The 19,825-nt window shown below is 44.7% G+C and overlaps 1 protein-coding gene across 2 annotated transcripts in view; it reads left to right on the top strand.

The window, feature by feature from the left end:
• The first annotated feature begins 167 nt into the window (after positions 1–167).
• KIF26B (kinesin family member 26B) overlaps positions 168–19,825 on the top strand; it is a 428,353-nt gene continuing 408,695 nt past the window's right edge. For both annotated transcript variants that reach the window (XM_032466561.1, XM_032466562.1), the window contains exons 1-2: positions 168–1,893; positions 2,718–3,119. In XM_032466561.1, coding sequence (XP_032322452.1) covers positions 1,831–1,893; positions 2,718–3,119 — 465 coding nt within the window. In that variant the 5' untranslated portion in view covers positions 168–1,830. The remainder of the gene's footprint in view (positions 1,894–2,717; positions 3,120–19,825) is intronic.

Below are 19,825 nucleotides of genomic sequence, written 5' to 3' on the forward strand. Positions count from 1 at the left end.
CGAGGGAGACACGGAAGGAATTTTCTCTAAGGAAGGCAGGGTGTGGGGAGCCTTGCCCCAGGGTTCCAGCACCCCAGGATCTTGTCTTCCTGCTCCCTCCATAGCTCAGAGGGAAGCTAGAGACTGGAAAGCCCCAAGCGTCCTCTGCGCCCTCACCTACCCTCAGGCCCTGTCTCTGTCGGGCGCGGAGATGCCATTACACCTCACGTGATCCCCGCACGGGGCCGGTCCTTCAAGAGGCTTCTCGCGGGGTGTTAATTAAAGGTCACAACAAAACAGACCTGCCGGCTCACCAGAAGAAATGTCCTCCCGGGAGATGAAAAATGACACCCGGGAGCAACTACGTGTGGAGCCCGGCATATGCCGGCTTCCTGCGCTCTAGGCACTGCGCCGGGGGCGGAGGGGGACCAGAGAGGGCGATTACCCGGTACTCCAGGGACTCAGTGGGCCCCGCGCGCTGTAAGAGCAGGAAGGGGGTTGGCGAGGGGACCCCTGGCCAAGGTGAGGCCAAGGCCAGCTTACACACACCCCCTTCCAGGTCCGCGCCGTCCGCGCTGAGCGTGTGCAGCGCGACCAGTTCCTCAGTTTCCCCGCCCGGCGGCGGCCCGTTTGCTCCCCAGGCTCGCGCGTCCTAGCCCGGGGCGGCTAGGCACAGCGCACACAGGGGCGGGGGCTCGCGACGGGCGAAGGCCCTGTTCTCCCGCTGCGCTTGGGAGGGTGGCCCCCCGGCTGGCCGCGCTTGGGAGGGTGGCCCCCCGGCTGGCCGCGCTTGGTAGGGCAATTCCAGAAAAGGTTTGCAGGGCAGGTCTAGGAGAACAAAGGGCGGGGGGAGGACCCGGCATATTTGTGGACTTGTTTGTGACTCAATCCCTCTTACACGGCGTTTCAAAGGCAGTACTGCAAGCCTTGCCAGGAAGAGAAAGAACTTGGGGGCGGGGAGGCTCGGACGCATTTCTGTCCCGCCGTGCTCGCTCGGCGCTGCCCCCCGCTCCAGGCTCGCGCAGTGCTGTTTCATTAGAGCCTTGGACCCCGGCCACTCACCAGCAACTTCCCCGCAACCAGCGAGATTTACGACCCCTTCCCCCGGCCCTCGGCCTCGCACTGTCAGGCAGGAGCGCCTCAACATAAAATGGATCCCGGCCGGCGCGGCGGCGGCAGCCAGGCGGCGGGCTTCCCGGCGGGGCCGCAGTTCCCGAGGCTCCGCGCTGCGCCCCGGCGCACACGCGCGCCCTGACCGCGGACGGCAGCCGGACCACACCGCCGCCCCTCTCTGCCCTCGCGCAACTGTCAGGCAAAGCGGGCCGGCGGATATTGGCTCCTCGACACGCGGAGGCTCCTCCCCGATCTGGATCTTTATATTTTGGGAGAATTTCTTTGAACTCAGTTACCAAGCTCCGCGAAGGAGACAAGTTCCCACAGCCGGCTCGCCGGCGGGGGCGAGGCGTGGGCTCGCCCACCTCCTCTGCAGCTGCCGTGTGCCCCGATTGTACTCTTCTTTTCCCTCGTGGAGGAAAACGGACTCACTAGGCTGAGGAAAATGCCAATTATCTGGATGTGACCGTGAAAAGAGAACGTGTGACTGGAGGAGGCAGAAGAGAAGGAAAAGCATTATTTGAAGAGAAGAATAAACCAGGCACTCCAACCCTTTCTGCAAATTAGCGCTATTACTTCTGGGGTCCATCTCTTTTATTACCCCCCACCCCCATTAAGAAACCTTGACTTGAGGGCCAAGAGACAGCCCCCTACAACTGGGCACCCTTCTGGGTTGGAAGACCTTTTGGATATAGCGTTGGTGGAACATTTTATACACTCTCCTCTGGAAAAGCCACCATGAATTCTGTAGCTGGGAATAAAGAGAGGCTTGCGGTCTCCACCAGGGGCAAGAAATACGGGGTAAGTTGTGACGGGTACAATGCGGAGACGCGTTACGAGAATCATCCTGGCCGGGGTCCCCCTTTCTGGGTAACGTGCAGCCAGGGCAGGGCAGCCCCGAGCTCTCCTCAGGCTGCAGAGGCGCCTCCACGGGGCCAGCCTGGCGAGCGCGCGCGGAGGCGGGTCTGCCTGCGGGGACGCTCGCACACTCGCCTTGCCCTCAGAATTTTTTTGCAGCCCTCTCGTTCCTTCCCTTCCCCGCACTCTAACTTCTGAAGCATTCCTGCACTTCCAAGCAGAGTTAAGCCGAATGGGTGGGTTTTCCATGAATTCTCTGCCGTTCTTAAGGATCGTTTTCCTGAAGCCGGGAGAAGGTAAATGAAAGGAGTTACCTTCAGGATCCGGAGGGCTGTACCCTGAATGAATAAAAATCCAGAAATCACAGCCCCCGCCCCCAACCCTGCGATAGCGTTTTCCAGGATCTTAAATCTGGGCTCCTGCTGGGATGGGTGCCGGGTTCAAAAGCGCGGGGAGCTGAATCTTTGGGCTCCCCTGAAGAAACCATTGGAAACCCCTGAGCGAGTGAGTCCCTCTCCTCTTGACCAGAGGAGTTCGCCAGCGCCTGGGAACCCGCGCAGTGGGCACCCGGGAGGCGGGGATTCACTTAAAGACAATTAACTAGACTGATGGAGGCAGATTTGGCCACAGGGCTTGGAGCAGTCCCGAACGCGCGCCCCTTGGCGCTCGGCCGGGCCCTCGGTGGTACGCACATCTCCGGGCAGCCGGACCGGGGCGCCGGTGCCGGCCGCCCTGCGTTCCCTGACACTCGCGTGTCTCTCTCGCAGGTGAATGAAGTCTGCTCGCCCACCAAGCCCGCGGCACCCTTCTCCCCGGAGAGCTGGTATCGGAAAGCGTACGAGGAGTCGCGCGCCGGAAACCGGCCCACCCCTGAGGGCGCGGGTTCGGCCCTCGGCTCATCGGGGACCCCGTCCCCAGGCTCGGGCACCTCGTCGCCGAGCTCCTTCACGGGCTCCCCGGGCCCCGCCTCCCCGGGCATTGGCACCAGCTCGCCGGGCTCCCTGGGCGGTTCGCCAGGCTTCGGCACGGGCTCCCCGGGCTCGGGCAGCGGCGGCGGCTCCTCCCCCGGCTCGGACCGCGGCGTCTGGTGCGAGAATTGCAACGCCCGCCTGGTGGAGCTGAAGAGGCAGGCTCTGAAGCTGCTCCTCCCGGGGCCCTTCCCGGGCAAGGTGAGCGCCGCCGCGGCTGGGGGTTGGGAAACCCGTGGCGCCGCGAGCAGCTCCGCTCGGCAGGGGGCGCGGCCCGGCCGGGTTAGCCCCGGGCCCTGGGGGCGACCCCGCGCCCTTCCTCCGCCAGGCAGTCCCTGGGCCTTAGATAGTGCGTCCATGGTTCCAGGCCTCGCGGTCCACTGGGACGGCCACAGGTTATTCGTTCTGCCCTCCTCCACTCCTTAGAGCGTCCTTTCTGTACCCCCTGAACCCGCCGGCTGTCCTGCTGGACCCGCGCGCTGTTGCCTCCTCCTCCGCCCCACCAGACTCTTTCCGTGGGACCACAGACCTTTGCCGCGTGGCAGGCTGGGGACTCGCTGACACCAGCTACTGGGATTCTTTCGGCCCCTATCCCACCCCATCCCCGCCCTCCCGCTGGGGCGGCTCGCTAGATTTTTCTCCCCATCCCCATCCGTGATCCGTTACAAAAATGTCGGTGGGAGTAGTAAAAGCAGGATGATGTTTACGGAGTGGGTTTTGCCATTGCCTATTTGTGGTCCTTCCTTCCCAGGACTAGCAAGCCAGAAACGCATATTCAAAGTCAGCATTTCCCCCACCCTCTGTGTGTCTGTCTGAGGGCGATTAAGGGGTGAACATCTCCTCGGAGCGGGCCTACCTCCTGGCCGGCTCCAGCACGGAGCACGTTGGTTCCTCCTCCCTAGCAACCCTGACGGCGTTGTGTGTGTCCAGAGCCCCCCAGAGTGTAACACAATGCGGTTGTATTTGCACTGTTGGGCTAAGTGCTATCAAATGGTAATATTTACTCTTTCACTTCAAAGAGTTTTAATCAGTGGTTAGAGAGAAATATCAAGAAAACAGCGTGAATTGCTGTGAAGAATTCTGACAGTTTGTTCAATGGCATTTGCTGATTTATATTTCTATGACTTTTTAAATGACATGTGATTTTGAGTCCAGGAGTTTAGGAATAACTCCTTCTGCTTGCCATTTCTGCTTACCCAAATACACACACACTGATGTTTTCACATGCAAGGGTTATATTAAACAAATACCCACAGAAGTTGTAGAATTTTAAATGTGGGAAACTACCACCAAGAGAATTGGTTTTATGAATCCTGAATTTATCTCAAGAATAATTAACTTGTGGATTGTTGTCAGTATGCCATTTTTGTAGTTGGATAATAAATCTGTCAGGACACCCCAAGAATAAATCTCAGGGACTCTAAAAGCTATTTCACTCTTGCATGCTATATCCTCCGATTTAATAAATACTTCACTCACAGATTTATTTACTCTTTCGATCATTTATCAGTATTCTTTGATTTTCTGCTGCCTTCAAGGCAGTGTGTTAGGCACAGGAATGAATAACAGGTCCTTGTCCACATGGAGCTTATATTTTAACAGAGGACATAGACATTAACCACAAAATGCACAGTTCATAATTTATCTCCATTTGTGGTGAGCACTACAAAGGAAGAGCATGGGGTGCTGTAAGACTGTATAATCAGACTGGACCATCTGATAAATTTTGAATAACCTTGGTTCTTAAAGATATAACATCTGATTTTTGGCAATCCTAAATTGCAGCTTACCAACTTATTCTAGGACATTCTTGAGTACCTGTTCTTACAATAGCTTCTTTGTGTTGTTAAATTCTCCTTGTGTGCAAAGGTAAATGAAAATATATTCTTTTCACAAAAATGGAGGGAGGGAGGGACATCTAGAGGAAGAAGAAGCAAATGTTAAAACCTAAATGCATCCATCATGTGTTGTGGAATCATATGACAAGGCAGATTTTTGGCTTTGTTGAAGCAGCCTGGAAAATTCATTCACAGTGTTGTAGGAGGCAGCTTGATATAATTGCTAATTTTATTTATGTGATGAAAAAAAGTGATACTGGGAAGCTGATGACATTGTCAAAGTGATGGCTCCAAAAGAAACTGTTGGATCTGCGGAACCTCAATGCTCTATACCACCTTCCAGTGATCCAGGCACATCTAGAAAAGAGCTGTCAGTCTTGGGGACAGTCACATTGGGTCACTTTAAGTGCACACATGAAGTTGCCTGGAGTTTGAGATGTGATGTAGTGCAGTGAAATGTGACATTTGGTGCAGGGAGATCACACGACTCAGCCAGAAACAAGGGTGACTTGAATGACTTCATTGTTATTAATGAGGTAGGGGCCAAAAATCCTCTACCTGTCTCTGGGAATAATAATTTTAGGGTTTTTTCTTTTTTTTTTTTAAGCATTAGTACCCTCAGATTAGATAATATTTCCATTATACCTTTAAAGTTTGCAACATTTTAACCAAACAAATGTGTTCTCTAAAGCACCATGGATGGAGGCCCATGTAACTTTAACACAAGGCCTTTCTTCTTCCCAGAGCCAGATTTATGAGCAAACTGTGGACCTCTGGAGCCCTCAGGCACAGAAGGAGTTAAGTTTCATTAAAACAAGAGATGTCATTGTGACTTCAACATGTAGTTCACGCTGAAAAATTAGAGTCTAGAAGATAAAGACATGTTTTGGAGAGATAATTAGCAAAAAAAATCATCTTTGTAATTCACTTAAGATGCTTAACTGTTATTTGAGGGCTCTTTTCTTACATAGAGTATTACATTTTATGAAATAGTATTAAAATTCTCCTAGATAGGCCTTTAAAAGTCAAAGGCAGAATAGCACATTCAGGAACCTTGTTACTTAGGATGGATTTGGTCTAGGTTCTTTCTCCACCACTGATTTATTTTGTGACATTGAGTAAATCAGTTTTCCTCTATTTTTAACTTTCCCAGTGATACACTAAGGAAAAAAAGAGTCAGACTGTTAGAATGTCATAAATAAATATTACTTGCGATAAGCTTTGCAAAGTGCTTCCATTCCCTAAAGATATGAAGGTTGAGAACTATTAACCAGACAAGATTCTGTTAGATTTATGTTTTACAGAATTTAGGGTTTTTTGTACAAAACATGATCCACTTTCAGTTTCTGATTTTGTCAGTATATTTCCCCAAAATATTGCCATATGAATTCTCACACTGTGCCCATTAGTATGTAGCCGGCCCTGTTGAATGCCACCAGTTTGGTCTCAGAGACAGGTGGTTAAGGAGGGGAGGTGGTGTGCTGATGAGCCCACGCAGAGTGTCAGGCTGGTCCCAGGAGATGGACAGTGGCTCTGGTGACCTGAGGAGTGCCCATCCTATGCCGAGCACTCTCAGTACTAGTCATGTGTCCACTGAGGCTTCATGACAGAAGGCAACATGACTTGGAGGTTTCTAGCTCAGATGGCTGGCTGGGTGGGATAGTGTTCACTGAGGCAGGAAATGCAAGGAGATAACAGACTTAGTGGGGAGCTCAGAGAGGCAGAAGATAATGGGTTTGATTGTCCATGCGTTGAGTTCGAGGTTTCTGGAAAGAGAGAGTAGAGGCAGATTTAGGAAGAAGACAGACTCTGGAATGTAGAGCGGGGGCGATTGTGAACTCACCTAACTCTTAATGGTGTTCTGGATCCATCCTTTCAAATAGCAACTCACCTGAGTGAGTCAAGATTTGTGCCTAATGGCAGATTGTAAACCATTCGGATTGACTTTTATTACCTCAGTCTGTAAAAAAGGACTTTTTTGGTTTTGTATCATTTCTTTCCTAGGTCTGGTAAGTGGAAATTGTCAGATAAAACAAAAGAGTGTGCATTTGTAAAGTGCTGGGATTTTAAGTGAAATCAGTCCTTTTACCCATTGTAGTGTTCCAGTGCGTAAATATAAAAACATTTCATATCCATTGGCAAGAGTACCATTCCTGTTTTATACACAGTCAAGGCACCAAGCCAGAAATAGAGGCCAAGGAACGAATCTCCCATTTTTGGACTATCCTAGATCATTCCGATATCTGTGACAGAACTTTTGAATTGACAGTCTCAGCCCCACGAAATATCAGCTCGAAGGAATTCCCTGGAGTAAGCAGAAATGTTCCAGGTTGGCAGAAGGTTATCAGACATCTGTTCATTTCCATATCAATGAAAAGAAATCTTCTTTTATGGAAAAACAGTCCCGAACTACATTCCGAGCTGAATTTTCCCTGATCACATATTCTGGGTCCATTTATGCCCCAGAAATATCAGGAAGATTAGCTGGACATACTGAGAAGAGTGGCAGGAATCACAGAGATGAAAGAAAGGAATTTGTCAGAGGGGTTTAAAGACACCAAACGTAGACTTTAAATAGACTGGGCCCAAGAAAGTCTAGACTTGAGAATATATATATAGTTTTTTTCCCCACTTCCAAAATGGAGGTATGAAAAAATAGCTCTATTTAAAAGGTCCTCTAGAAGCCTTTATAAATAGACATTGCATTTTAAGTACTTATTAATTATAAGAAAATTCTATCTGAAATCTTCTATGCAAACACAGCTATTTTCAGAAAGCTTCAATTGAATCTTTGACATTTTGGAAATATTTTAGATAAAGGATCAACTTATAGATAATATCAGTAATGAAAAAGTCCTGTGACATTTATCATTAAAACTTTCTGAAACATTTTAGGGATTATAAAAACACTCTACCAGTAGAGACATGTGAGCAGTAATCTCTTCTTTAAGGCTTAGCAAGCTGTGGGATAATGGCATTTCATTCTACCAGACTTTTAATTGTGAACCAACATGGTCAGTTTTTATAGTGATTTAATTCACTTTGTAAGAATCCCTGGCCTGTAGTAATTTCTTCCACACTCACTGCAGATAGATAGGATTATTGCATTAGAAATGTGATGTTTTTAATGGCTGAGGCTGCTAATTTGTCAGCATTTGGAAGAGTTAAGGCAATAAAATTTAGGCAACTTAAGTTGCTCTTTGGCATTATATCACAGATCGAACCATTCATCAGCTAATAAAATAATAGTGATGGTGATAATAATGATGATTATAAATGGCTAGCAATTATCGACCTTAGTATGTGCTAAGCACTGTACTAAGACACATAGACACACACACACACACACACACACGCATAAAATCTCCCAGGAAAATGAAGATGAACTTGCTTTTTTTTCTTTACCCTGGAATTCCAGGTGATTGATGTGGTCCAGGTCTCAAAAGGAAGCATGAATAAAGATGCAAGGACAGAGAAATCGAAGAATGCTCCCCCTACAAGCCACTCAGGGTATTACACTATCAGCATGACTGCCTGAGTGGGAGACCCCTTTTTGATGGATTAGGCTATGATTATTTTTCCTGGCAACTTCACTTTCAGGGTGGGGCATAGTGGGAAAAATATGTGGAGGGAAAAATATGTCAAGATCCTAAGCTGAGTAATTTTCTTGGTGGGAATGTATTGGAGAAAAAAAGGAACTTACTTGTCTTTATATTCATGGGGTTGAGACTCCTGTGGTTGGAGGAGAGCTCTGCCACTGGACCCTCAGGGCCATGTCTGCCCGGCTGCCAGGCTCTGCCATTCCGTCCAGGCAGACGCTGCAGATCGGCTGATGTCTGTGAGGGTTCACGGTCTCTTTTCAGGAATGCAAAACTAATTTCCTTTTTACCACTACCTTGACTCACAGACTGATCATAAGACTCTTTCCTTTCCTTTTTTTTTTTTTTTCCCTTTATTTTTAAAAAATCTTCTATGTGGTCTTACTGTGGCAAAGAAGCACTGTTTAGAATGGGCTCCCACTGATCTTTCATACTTATATGCACCAATCAGAAATACCTTAAAGGATATTTGTGTAACTGCAAAAGGACTAGGAATACATCTATTCTTAAGAAATATTTATCAAAATCGCAAATCAGTTTGTACCCACTATCCAGTTTACCATTGCCTTTGGGGGTGCACTAGAACCCATGGAAGAAAACTGGACTTTGAATTATGGTTAGATAGGTTGTCTGTTCACCTTTTCCAGGTTTTAAAGGAATTCTCCTGTGTTTTCTTTGAATATTTATAATGTTTCCTTTTTAACAGTTAGATCTCTGATCCATTGGGGGATTATTCTGGTGTATAATGAAAAGTATAGATCAGTTTTATCCTTTTCTAAATGTCTATCCAGTCATCTCCAAACCTTTTATTAAAACACCCAGAGAAAATTCTAATTTGAAAAGATACATGTACCCCAATGTTCATAGCAGTGCTATTTACAATAGCCAAGACATGGAAGCAACCTAAATGTCCATTGACAGATGAGTGGATAAAGAAAATGTGGCATATATATACAATGGGATATTACTCAGCCACAACAAGGAATGAAATAATGTCACTGGCAGCAACATGGATGGACCTAGAGATTATCATACTAAGTGAAATAAGTCAGTCAGAGAAAGACAAATATCATATGATAACACATATGGAATCTAAAGAAGTGACATTAATGAAGCTATTTGCAAAACAGAAAGAGACTCATAGACATAGAAAACAAACATGGTTACCAGGGGGACAGAGGGGAGGGAGGGATAAATTGGGAGTTTGGGATTAGCAGATACAAACTACTATAAACAATAGATAAAGACAAGTTCCTACTGTATAGAACAGGGAAATATACTCAGTGGCTTCTAGTAATCTGCAATGAAAAAGAATATGAAAAGGAGTATGTATTTATTTGCATTTATAACTGAATCACTATGTTGAACACCAGAAGCTAATATAACATTGTAAATCAACTATATTTCAATTAAAAATGGGAGAAAAATGAAATAAATAAACAGCAACAACAAACATCCATCTTTCTCCCATTGATTTGAAATAACCATTATAATGGACCAAATTTTCAGTTGTACTTGGGTTTATTTCTGGACCTTCTGTTATGTTCCACTTACCTGTCTTTTCATGTACCAATTCCACACTATTTTAATTATAGAAGCTTTGTAGCATGTTTTAGTATTTGGTAGGGTTGGCCCTCTCTTTCCCAAATAGTACCTTTGTTTTCTAGTAGTTTCCTGATTATTCTTTCTGACCGTTTGCCCATATTAACTTTAGAATCAACTTGCCCAAGTCCATAAATTTTTTTTAAATTGGGACCATGTTAAATTTATATATCAACCTGGGGAATACTTAGCATCTTTATGATGCTGAATCTCTCCCAAGAACATGGGACATCTTTCCATTTGAACAGATCTCCTTTTCAGCAATTTTAAAGGTTTTTTCCTCATATGGGCTCTGCATATTTTTGGTTAAATTTATTTTTAGGTATTATATCTTTGTTGCTATTATTAATGAGCTCTTCACTTCCATTATCTCTTCTAATGAATAATTGTTAATATATAAGGAGGCTATTAGATTACTCTTACATACTATTACCTTATTAAATTCTCTTAATGTATTCATTAGTTTTAAAATTGGTACTCTTGGATTGTCAAAAGGATTTATCTTCTACAAATACAGGTATCTTCACTCTTTTCCTTTGCTATTTTTATTCCTCTACTAGTTTTCTCTTATTTGTTACATTGATTTATGCCTCCAATACAATATGGTAATGTATGGTGGGCATGTGTATAGTTTTTCTCGTTAAGTAAGATGTTAGCTTTTGGACTGAGGTCTATAATATTTTTTAAAAGTTAAGGAAGTATCCATCAATTCCTATCTTAGTGTTTTTAATCAGGAAGGTGTTTGTCACGTGTCTTTTCAGTATTTAGGGAGATGATCATATGATTTTTCTCCTTAGATTAATATTGTGAATTATTATCATTGATTTCCTAATAATGAACCATCCTTGCATTCCCATAATAAACCCTGTTTGGTCACAATATATTTTTTGAACTATGCTGTTGGGTTCCATTTGCTAATATGTTAGTTATTATTTTTGTTGTCATATTCATATGCCATAAGCATTTTTGGTTCCCACTCATGTACCAGCTACAGTACTATGCCACGTTATAACCAAGATATGAAAAAGACTAAAAATTCCTGCCCTGGAGCAATTCCCAGTCTAGTATTAGAGACAGACAAGGCGCCAAAGAGAGTCCAGTGTATTAAATGCTGGACCATGGGGTGGTACAGGCCACTAGGAAGCACAGAGAGGTGAGGCTTGAGCTGGCTTTGGAAAAACGAGTAGGAGTTCAGCACGTAAACATGGTAAAGCATTAACATTCCAGGCAGAAGGAATAGTGAGCATAAGGCACAAAGAGGTTATGCGTGCTCTACCCTTGGGAACTGCAGTGGGGCATTGCCACCATAGTGCAGTGTGTGCATGGGTGAGTGACAGGCTGGGAAGTTAGCAGGGAGAGCATGAAGGGCCTTGCAGGCTAAAGAATCTGAATATTATCCTGTAGGCCATGGGCAACCACTGAAGGGCTTTCTGGAAGGGAGTGAAGTGATCAGATACTCATTTAAGATAGATTTCTCTGAGGGTGAGAGAGAAGATGGATTGGAAGAGTGGGATCACAGAGCTTAGTGGCCTTAGTGAAGGATGATGCAGACCTGAGGCAGTAGCTGTGGGACTTGGACCTGACAGATCTTGTACCTAGAAAACCCATGACAGGTGGCAGCTGAGAAATGGGGCAGGAGGGAGAGGAGGAAGACGAGGCGTTCTTTCAGGTTTCTGGCTAGGGCAAGTGTGTGGCTCGTGTTGCCATTAATTGAGATGGAGAATATAGGCAGAGAGAGGGCTCCAGTGGGGTCCAGTTGGGGCTCGAGAGTGGATTCAGAGCTGGAGCCATGGATCTGGGAAGTATCATCATGAAGAAGGTGGTGGAATCCACAGATGGGGTGAGCTCTCCATGGAGGCTTTGTAGAGTGAGACAGATAACTGAGTGTGGAGCTGTGGGACCCACTGACATGGAAGGGACAGGCAGCCTGAGAAGCCAGGAAGACAAATCAAGGAGAGGCCAGAAAAGGGGGAGGAAAATAGGAGAAAATGGTCTCATGGAAATGGTGGAGGAGTGTGTTTCAGAAGGTAGAGGTGATATAAGGTCAGATATCTGGAGAGATCAAGGAGGTAAGGACTGAGGTTTCCACTGAATCGGTAAATAGGCGGTCACTGAGGATCTTTGTTAGAAGTTTCTGGCACCCTGGAGAAAGGCAGGCAATGACAATGTGTCCAGGAGTGATGGTGAGGTGGGGACATCTGAGACAGCTCAAAGCTGTTGAGGACACCTAGAGGTTAAGAGAGATTCATTTCCTGAGGCTCTTGTGACCTTAAAAAAGAAGACCTGGGGTCAACAAACGTGGGTGCAAAACCAGCCGCATCACTAAGTGTGTGACGTTGGGCATGGCTTACCCTTTCAGAACCTGCCCATTCTCACCTGTACAACAGGGCGGTGTTGGAGCCCTGCCCGGGTTGTTGTGAGGAACAGGTGAAACTGGGAGATGATTCCCAACATTTACTTTATATTTTATTCCAGTGACTCTCCACAGGAAGTTGAATTTTATGAAAAGATTCCCCATTCATTTCCTTCTCTCTCTCTCTCTCTCTTCCCTGCTTTCCTTCTTTCTTTTTCTCTCTGTCTCTGTCTTTCTTTTTTCCTTTTGCCAGAGGTTTAACACCAACAAGGAAACGCAGTTGTCAGAGAAAGTGGAACCATTCAGCTCATCTCCTTCCCCGTTTCCTCACCTCCAAGTAAACAGAGCATCTCATCCTTACTTATTTGTAGGGTGGCTGCACGGAACGTTTAGAAGAGTTCGGTTGAGGAAAATAGCTACTCCTTTCAGTTGAACCACCATGAATATGGATGGCGATTCTCTGTCCCAGATGGAAAAGCCTCCTTTAAGCCCGCCCCTCTCAGAGGCCCCCCGGGGAGCCCTGCCGACGCCGCGCTTGGCATTTCAGCTCTGGGGAGTGAAGGAGACCAGACGTCCCCCCAGCGACTGCGCATGCGGTGTGCAGATCTGCGCGGCACCAGGAGTTTGGGCTTATCTGCCTCCCAATCCAGTTTTATCTTTCTCAGACAGTTTTCTTTGCAGTTATACGTGGCTGATCCTATCGCAACGATTCCAACCAGACCCGGTGGAGGAGTCTGGAAAGAAAGATACCCTCCCCCACCAAACAGTACTTCCTGCGCGGCTCTCGGAGTCCGCGCTGACCTGGGTCGAGAGCCTTCTTGGAAACTCTTCTGTAGAAAGAGACGATATTCTAATGCTGCTCTGGAGCGGAACATTTCAGAAGGCTCGGGGTAGAGTAAATTATTTTGATAAGTCAGCAGAATTATATCTAAATATATCTTAAATGTTCTAGACTATGTTACAACCGAACGGCTATTTTTTTTTTCAGCTTTTCTGCTTAATGGCATTTAAGCTCAAAAATCATCGTTGATCACAAAAAGTCCTTGTTAAAAGTTTTAGTTCTCCACATAGCACGGTTTTAAAATCTTTGATAGTTCTTACACACAAAATGTCTTTACTTTTAAAGCACGTACTGCAAATAATAAATTTAAATCTACTTTGCCACTATGGGGGTGATAAACGTAAACGTTTAATAATTTCTTATCTAATCTAAGTGCTGTCTGGGATTTGTAATTGCTAACTCAGGATTTTCCCCTCAGATAACATAGGAATTTATAGGGCTTGAGATTTTTCTGTGAAGTAATTCCATCTTTTAATTAGCAGTGATGAACAGCTATACTTTCCCATGAAAATCTATCATCTTATTTATAGTGGTTGCTTTCTTTAGAGTTGTAATCACTACTTCTGTACTCCCTGCTCCATCTAACTGGTGGTTTCATGCAGCAATAGGAGACTTGCTTATTAACTGATTAGAAACCACCACCAACAACAACCCAAAGCTATTGCGCTATCAAACCAAAGACTTATACAGAAAATAAACTGTCGAATTCAGGCAAATGACTAGTAACTGTCTTTGTTTAAGAAAAATCATCACCTGCCCGGTTCAGCTGTGTGTCTTTTGGTTCTGAGCCAAGAGGCCGAAGGAGCGGCCTTGAGTATCTTCCCTGTGGTCCCGCAGCTGTGAACTGTAGCATCACTTGTTTCTGCCAAGCCAGGCTGTGTGGTGCTGGGGGCTGGGGCATGAGGTGGGGAAGGATAGAAAGGTGAGGAATTAGATGGGACAAGAAGGAGGAAGGATGAGAGAGGGTGAGAGAAACAAAATAAAAGTGCAGGTGTGGGGGAGGGTATAGCTCAGTGGTAGAGAGCATGCCTAGCATGCATGAGGTCCTGGATTCAATCCCCAGCACCTACATTAAACAAACAAACAAACAAACAAACAAACAAATAAAAACTTAATTACCTCAACCCTCTCCTCCCTCCAAAAAAATAAATAAAACTAGACTGCTTTTAAAAAGTCATTAAAAAAATAAGAGCATAGGTGGCTGGTAGGCACTGGAGATGTTCAGGTGCAGTCATGCCTCTGGCACTAATTAGCACTGTGGCCTTGGGCAAAGTCACTAGCCAGCTTGTGCTTTATTCCTCTTTTGTAAACCAAGAGAGTAGAGCTGGTGGTCTCCTAACTCCTTCCAAGCCTGCGAGTCTCTGAAGCTGGAGAGAAGCTCCAAGACTTCATGGAGCCCAGTCCTGTTCCCCAAATTCTAGAGGGATGTGCTTGACAAAGTCCTCAATGGATTTCTGGCTGAACCAACCTGAAGCTGTTCTGTGGGTTATCGTATTTGTGGAAATCCCACCTCCACCAGCCAAGGTGTGTCCCTTTTGTTTGTCCACTCAGGCGAATGTCCTTGCTGGCTCTGCCATGGCCTTTGGAATTTGGATCATAAATTGACTGACAAGATTCTTCCTGCTTCTTAAATGAAGCTGTTTATTGCCTTCTTTATTTGTAAACAGAAATAAACTTGGGCAAACAAAAACAATTGATTTTATAAGAGCAGTTTGGTAAGAAGGGATGTTTGAGAAAAAGTATTGCCTTAGATATAAAGAATGCTTATAGTTAGTCTTCCACTAAAAAGTCTGCCATATTGGTTAGGATTTAGAAATTATTTATGGGGATTTCATCTTGGGTAGCAATGTAGAAACACCAGAATTCCAAACATTCATCATTCTTAAAAAAATTCTACATCTCAATTTTTTTGAAAGCCTTTTGGCCGCCTTTGATTTCTCTCTCTCTCTCTCTCTTTTTTTTTTTTCCTTCTCCTTCAAATGTCTGGCCAAGGCCATAATTATTTGGACCAGTACTAACAAAGCCCACGCCCATGACTTGGGTGTAATAATCCTGTTGTTCGGATGCTGTGGTCTGCAGAGGAGATGGCAAGTAGCTGAAGCGGAGTCAGCAAGGTCCACTCAGGTCTTACTACTTTTATTTCTCGTCTTTAGCACTAGCCCAGGTTGCCTCTTTAAACTGTCTAGTTCCTGTGAAATGTTTCCCTAACTCTTCTTCCAAGTACAATAATTTATATTTGTAGTGTAGTCTCAAAACAACTCAGGGAGCGCAGATATTAAAAGCAGAACTTCATTTGGCCTTTCTCAGCCCAGAGCACATTAGGACTGAGGCGGGATGCAGTGGGTGCAGGCACAGAGCAGACAACCAGCAGAAACGCCCCTTGTTGCTTCTTTTCTTGCACTGGGTTCTCTGCATGCGCCCTAAGGGAGCACTAACAGCGTCCTGCAGCCTGGCACACCCTCTGTGTGTCTTCCTTGATTATGTTCTCAGATACCGTATCCTTTATTTCTCCCCGTGTTCTTTCCCCCCAAATTTATTCACGTAATTGTGAAATTTCTAGGGAGGAGTCTTACTAATGGGCTGTGTGTGCATGCTTGTGTGTGCACGTGTGTGTGCGTGTGCACACTTGGCAGGAGCCCTCCAGGAAGCCTACAAGTTGATGACACGGTAGACATCCTGTCTCAGGTTTCAGACATTGTTAGGCTGAAGCTTTTATGGGAGGTCAAGGCAGCTAATAAAGTGGGGTGTGCAATTAAAGGGGCATTCAGCACAGAAGGATGGCTAACTGTCTAGCCGGCTGGGAGTGGAGGGAGGGTTGACAGCTGCAAGTCTGCTAATGATGGCTTTACGAGCATTTTTTGCAGCCAGGGTGGTAAATGTAATACAAGGGCATGGTTTTAATGTGCCTCATCAGCTCTCTGCTTCCTGTGTGAGGCATCCACTCTGGGAAGGAAGTTGCTGGTTGTGGGCATTTTTGTGGTGGTAGTTTGTACTAATTTACTTTTTTTTTTTTTATGGGGGACTCGTTATTAGTGATTCTCCATAATGTCCCTTGATGGTGGTCGGGAAGGAGATTTCGGCGATGGCCAGGTGTAGAAGGCTTGCCCTGGGCTCCTGACTCTCCAGCAGGTTCTAATAGGATTTATTTATGTGGTTCTTTTGCCCAGTGGAGCTCCTTGGCTCTGAACCCTGGGAGCACAGTCATCGTATCTTACTAATTTTACCCAGGAGACTGTAATTATTATTTTTAATTCTTATTTTTCATTGGAGTGTAGTCAATTTATAGTGTTAGTTTCACGTGTACAGCGAAGCGATTGACAGTAATTATTTTTTGAATACACAAATTTCCCCCAAATTTCTGGCCTTTTGAAAAGAAATTCTCCCTTCCACTGCTGTGTCATGAAAACATCACTGGGGATGAGGGAAGATGACAGAGGAGGGGGGCTGGTGGTGTATGAGGGGTGGGAGGTGATGCCTTGGTTAGTCCTGGGCAGTGGCGGGATGCTGGGAACTCCACAGGGTCAAAGAGTACAAACATCTCCTTCACCTGAGTGGGTCTTGTTCTGGGTATCTATGGGTTGGCTAGTTTGGAGGGCCTTGAATTTCTTGTTAGTTGGTAAATCCTTGATTTTGCTCAGCTTAATGCGGTTGCATTCCCTTCTAGTCTAGCAGAATAAGAGAAGGTGGGAATGCTCACTGGACGCTTAGATTGAGGTCCCAGCTATTCAGGGAGGAAACTTATTAGCACTGTCAGAACTAAACTGAAAGGGCAGCTTGCGGCCACTTCCCCAGACACTGGCCCCTCAGATTTAATATCTCCCTTCATCTGATAATTGATATGGCTCAGCTGATGCTGCACTGCCTCCACTGCTTGGTGAGATGGTGACTTGTGATCACATCCAGGATGGAGGAGGGTCTGGAATAATAAAGGAATCCTCTCCCATTAAAGGCTTGAAACTGCCTCCGTTTGAAGTGAGAGGGGAAATGCAGTAGGCTGGTTTTGACTCATTCAATGCAGAGTAACAAGGAAGCAGGGTGGGTTTTTCCATTAGACATTAACGGGGTCATGCTAGTTTTGGAAAGAAAGGGAATTGTGTTCACTGCTCCATTTAAGAGCACCCATTAGTATCTTTTTAGTAGGATCATGTGCTTTCTAAACCCTCTTTGTAATTCTCACATAGGGCCAAATTCAACATAATAGGTCAATTTAAATGAATGCCATTAATTTTCAACATTGCACATCACCTTTACTCCTGGAAACTTCAGAATATCCTTTTTAATCATTAGCATTTTATAATCATAGGACAAGAGCATAGATGGAACCTTAGAGGTTATGTGGCATTGCATTACTTTTGTAACTAAAAGCATGGTTCTAGGTGCCAGACCATCTGGGTTTGAATCTTTGTCATTTATCAGCTCTTGAACTTGAAGGACTTACTGCTTTTTGCCTCAGTTTCCTCACTTACATAATGGTGTTAATAGTTGCTTCATAGAGAACTGAGTAGTCATTTTTCCAAAGAGGACATGCAGATGATCAACAAGCAGATGAAAAGATACTCAACATCACTAATCATTAGGAAATGCAAGTCAAAGCAATGACCTCACACCTGTCAGAATGACTGTCATCAAAAAGAACACAAATAATAAATGTTGGTGAGGAAGTTGAGGAAAGGGAACCCTTGTACAGTCTTAATGGGAATTGGTGCAGCCACTGTGGAAAACTGTGGCGGTTTCTCAGAAAACTAAAAACAGAGTTACCATATGACCTAGCAATTCCACTCCTAGATATATGTTAAAAAACACTAATTTGAAAAGATACATGCATCCCAATGTTCATAGCAGCATTATTTACAATAGCTACGATATGGAAGCAACCTAAGTGTCCATCAACAGATGAATAGATAAGATGTGGTATATATATATACAATGGCATACTACTCAGTCATAGAAAAGAATGACATTTTGCCATTTGCAGCAACATGGATGGGGTTAGAGGGCATTATGCTAAATGAAATAAGTCAGACAGAGAAAGATAAATACTATATTGTATCACTTACATGTAGAATCTAAAAAATATAACAAACTAGTGAATATGACAGAAAAAAAGCAGACTTCCAGATACAGAGAACAAACTAATGGTTACCAGTAGGGCGAGGGAAGGGGGGAAGGGCAAGATAGGGGTAGAGGATTAAAAGGTACAAACTATTAGGTATAAAATAAGCTACAGTATATATTATACAACATGCGGAATATAGCCAATACTTTATAATAACTATAAATGGAATATAACCTTTTAAGATTATGAATCGTTATATTATACATCTGTAACATATAATATTGTACAGCAACTATACTTCAATTAAAAATGCATTTAAAAAATAAAAAAATAAACTTAACCATCAGAAAAATAATTGCTTCATAGGCATGTTTTGTCTGGCATATAGTAGGCACTCATTAAATGTTTATATCCAAACTGCCATCTTACAGAAAAGTAAAACTTACATATCTAGATGGTGATCTCTTGATTCCAGAATCCATTCCACATAATTAATATTCAGTTTATTCATTTTTCATTCTCTCATCATCCCTCTCTCTGTCCATCTATCTATTCATCTGCCTGTCCAACATTTCTTTGGCCTTTACCATATAGGTATGTGGTCCTGGACTTGGTGCTGAAGATAGAAAGATGGTTAAGACACAGTCCTGCCCTTGGGTCCCTCACAGTCTGGTGGGTGGGGTGGGTGCAGAAGCGAAGTGCTGAGTGTGGAGTTGGGGGCACATGGCAGAGCAGCCTCCACTGCTCCAGGCCACTGTACTAGATGTTACCACTTCCTTTTCACAGCACCCCTTAAAGAAATGTCATGGCAGGATGTGGAGTGGGATGAGATGGTTTCCTAGAAGAGATAACAGCTGAGTTGAGGCTAATACAATGAGTAGGAATTGGTGAACAAAGGTTGAGGAAGGTGAGGCATTCCAAGGAATCTCATAAAGGAAGAAGAAGCCTTGAGGGTCTGCCCGACCCCTGAGAAATGCAGTATTGCCAGATATAAGGTGTCCAAAGAGGGAAGCCAACCACATTGCCTTCATAAAGGGTTCAATGACAATGTTAGATTTCTATACCAGTTTTAACAAATGATACTATGTAATACATCCAGATAGCAATATAACACCCACATTCATAACAGCATTATTTATAAGAGCAACCCAAGTGTCCATCAATGGACGAGTGGATATACAAAATATAGTATATGCACACAATGGAATATTATTCAGCCTTAAAAAGGAAGGACATTCTGACACATACTACAACATGGATGAACCTTGAGGACATTACGCTAAGTGGAAATAAGCCAGTTACAAAAGGACAAATGCTGGAATATCCCACTTTTATGAGATACCTAAAGTTGTCAAGTTTATCGAGACAGAATAGTGGTTGCCAGGGGCTGAGGGAAGAGAGCATGGAGAGTTCTTGCTTAATGAGTAAGGAGTTTCAGTTTGGGAAGATGAAAGAAAGTTCTGAAGATGGATGGTGGTGATGATTGCACACCTATGAGAATGTACTTAATGCTACCAAACTGTATACCTAAAAATGCTTATAATGATAAATACTGTGTATTTTACCACACACACACACAGAGCACACACTGTGTCACAAGAGATGTGTTTGAGGGACG

This window comes from Camelus ferus, chromosome 23 (genome assembly GCF_009834535.1).
Source record: "Camelus ferus isolate YT-003-E chromosome 23, BCGSAC_Cfer_1.0, whole genome shotgun sequence".
Lineage (NCBI taxonomy): Eukaryota > Metazoa > Chordata > Mammalia > Artiodactyla > Camelidae > Camelus > Camelus ferus.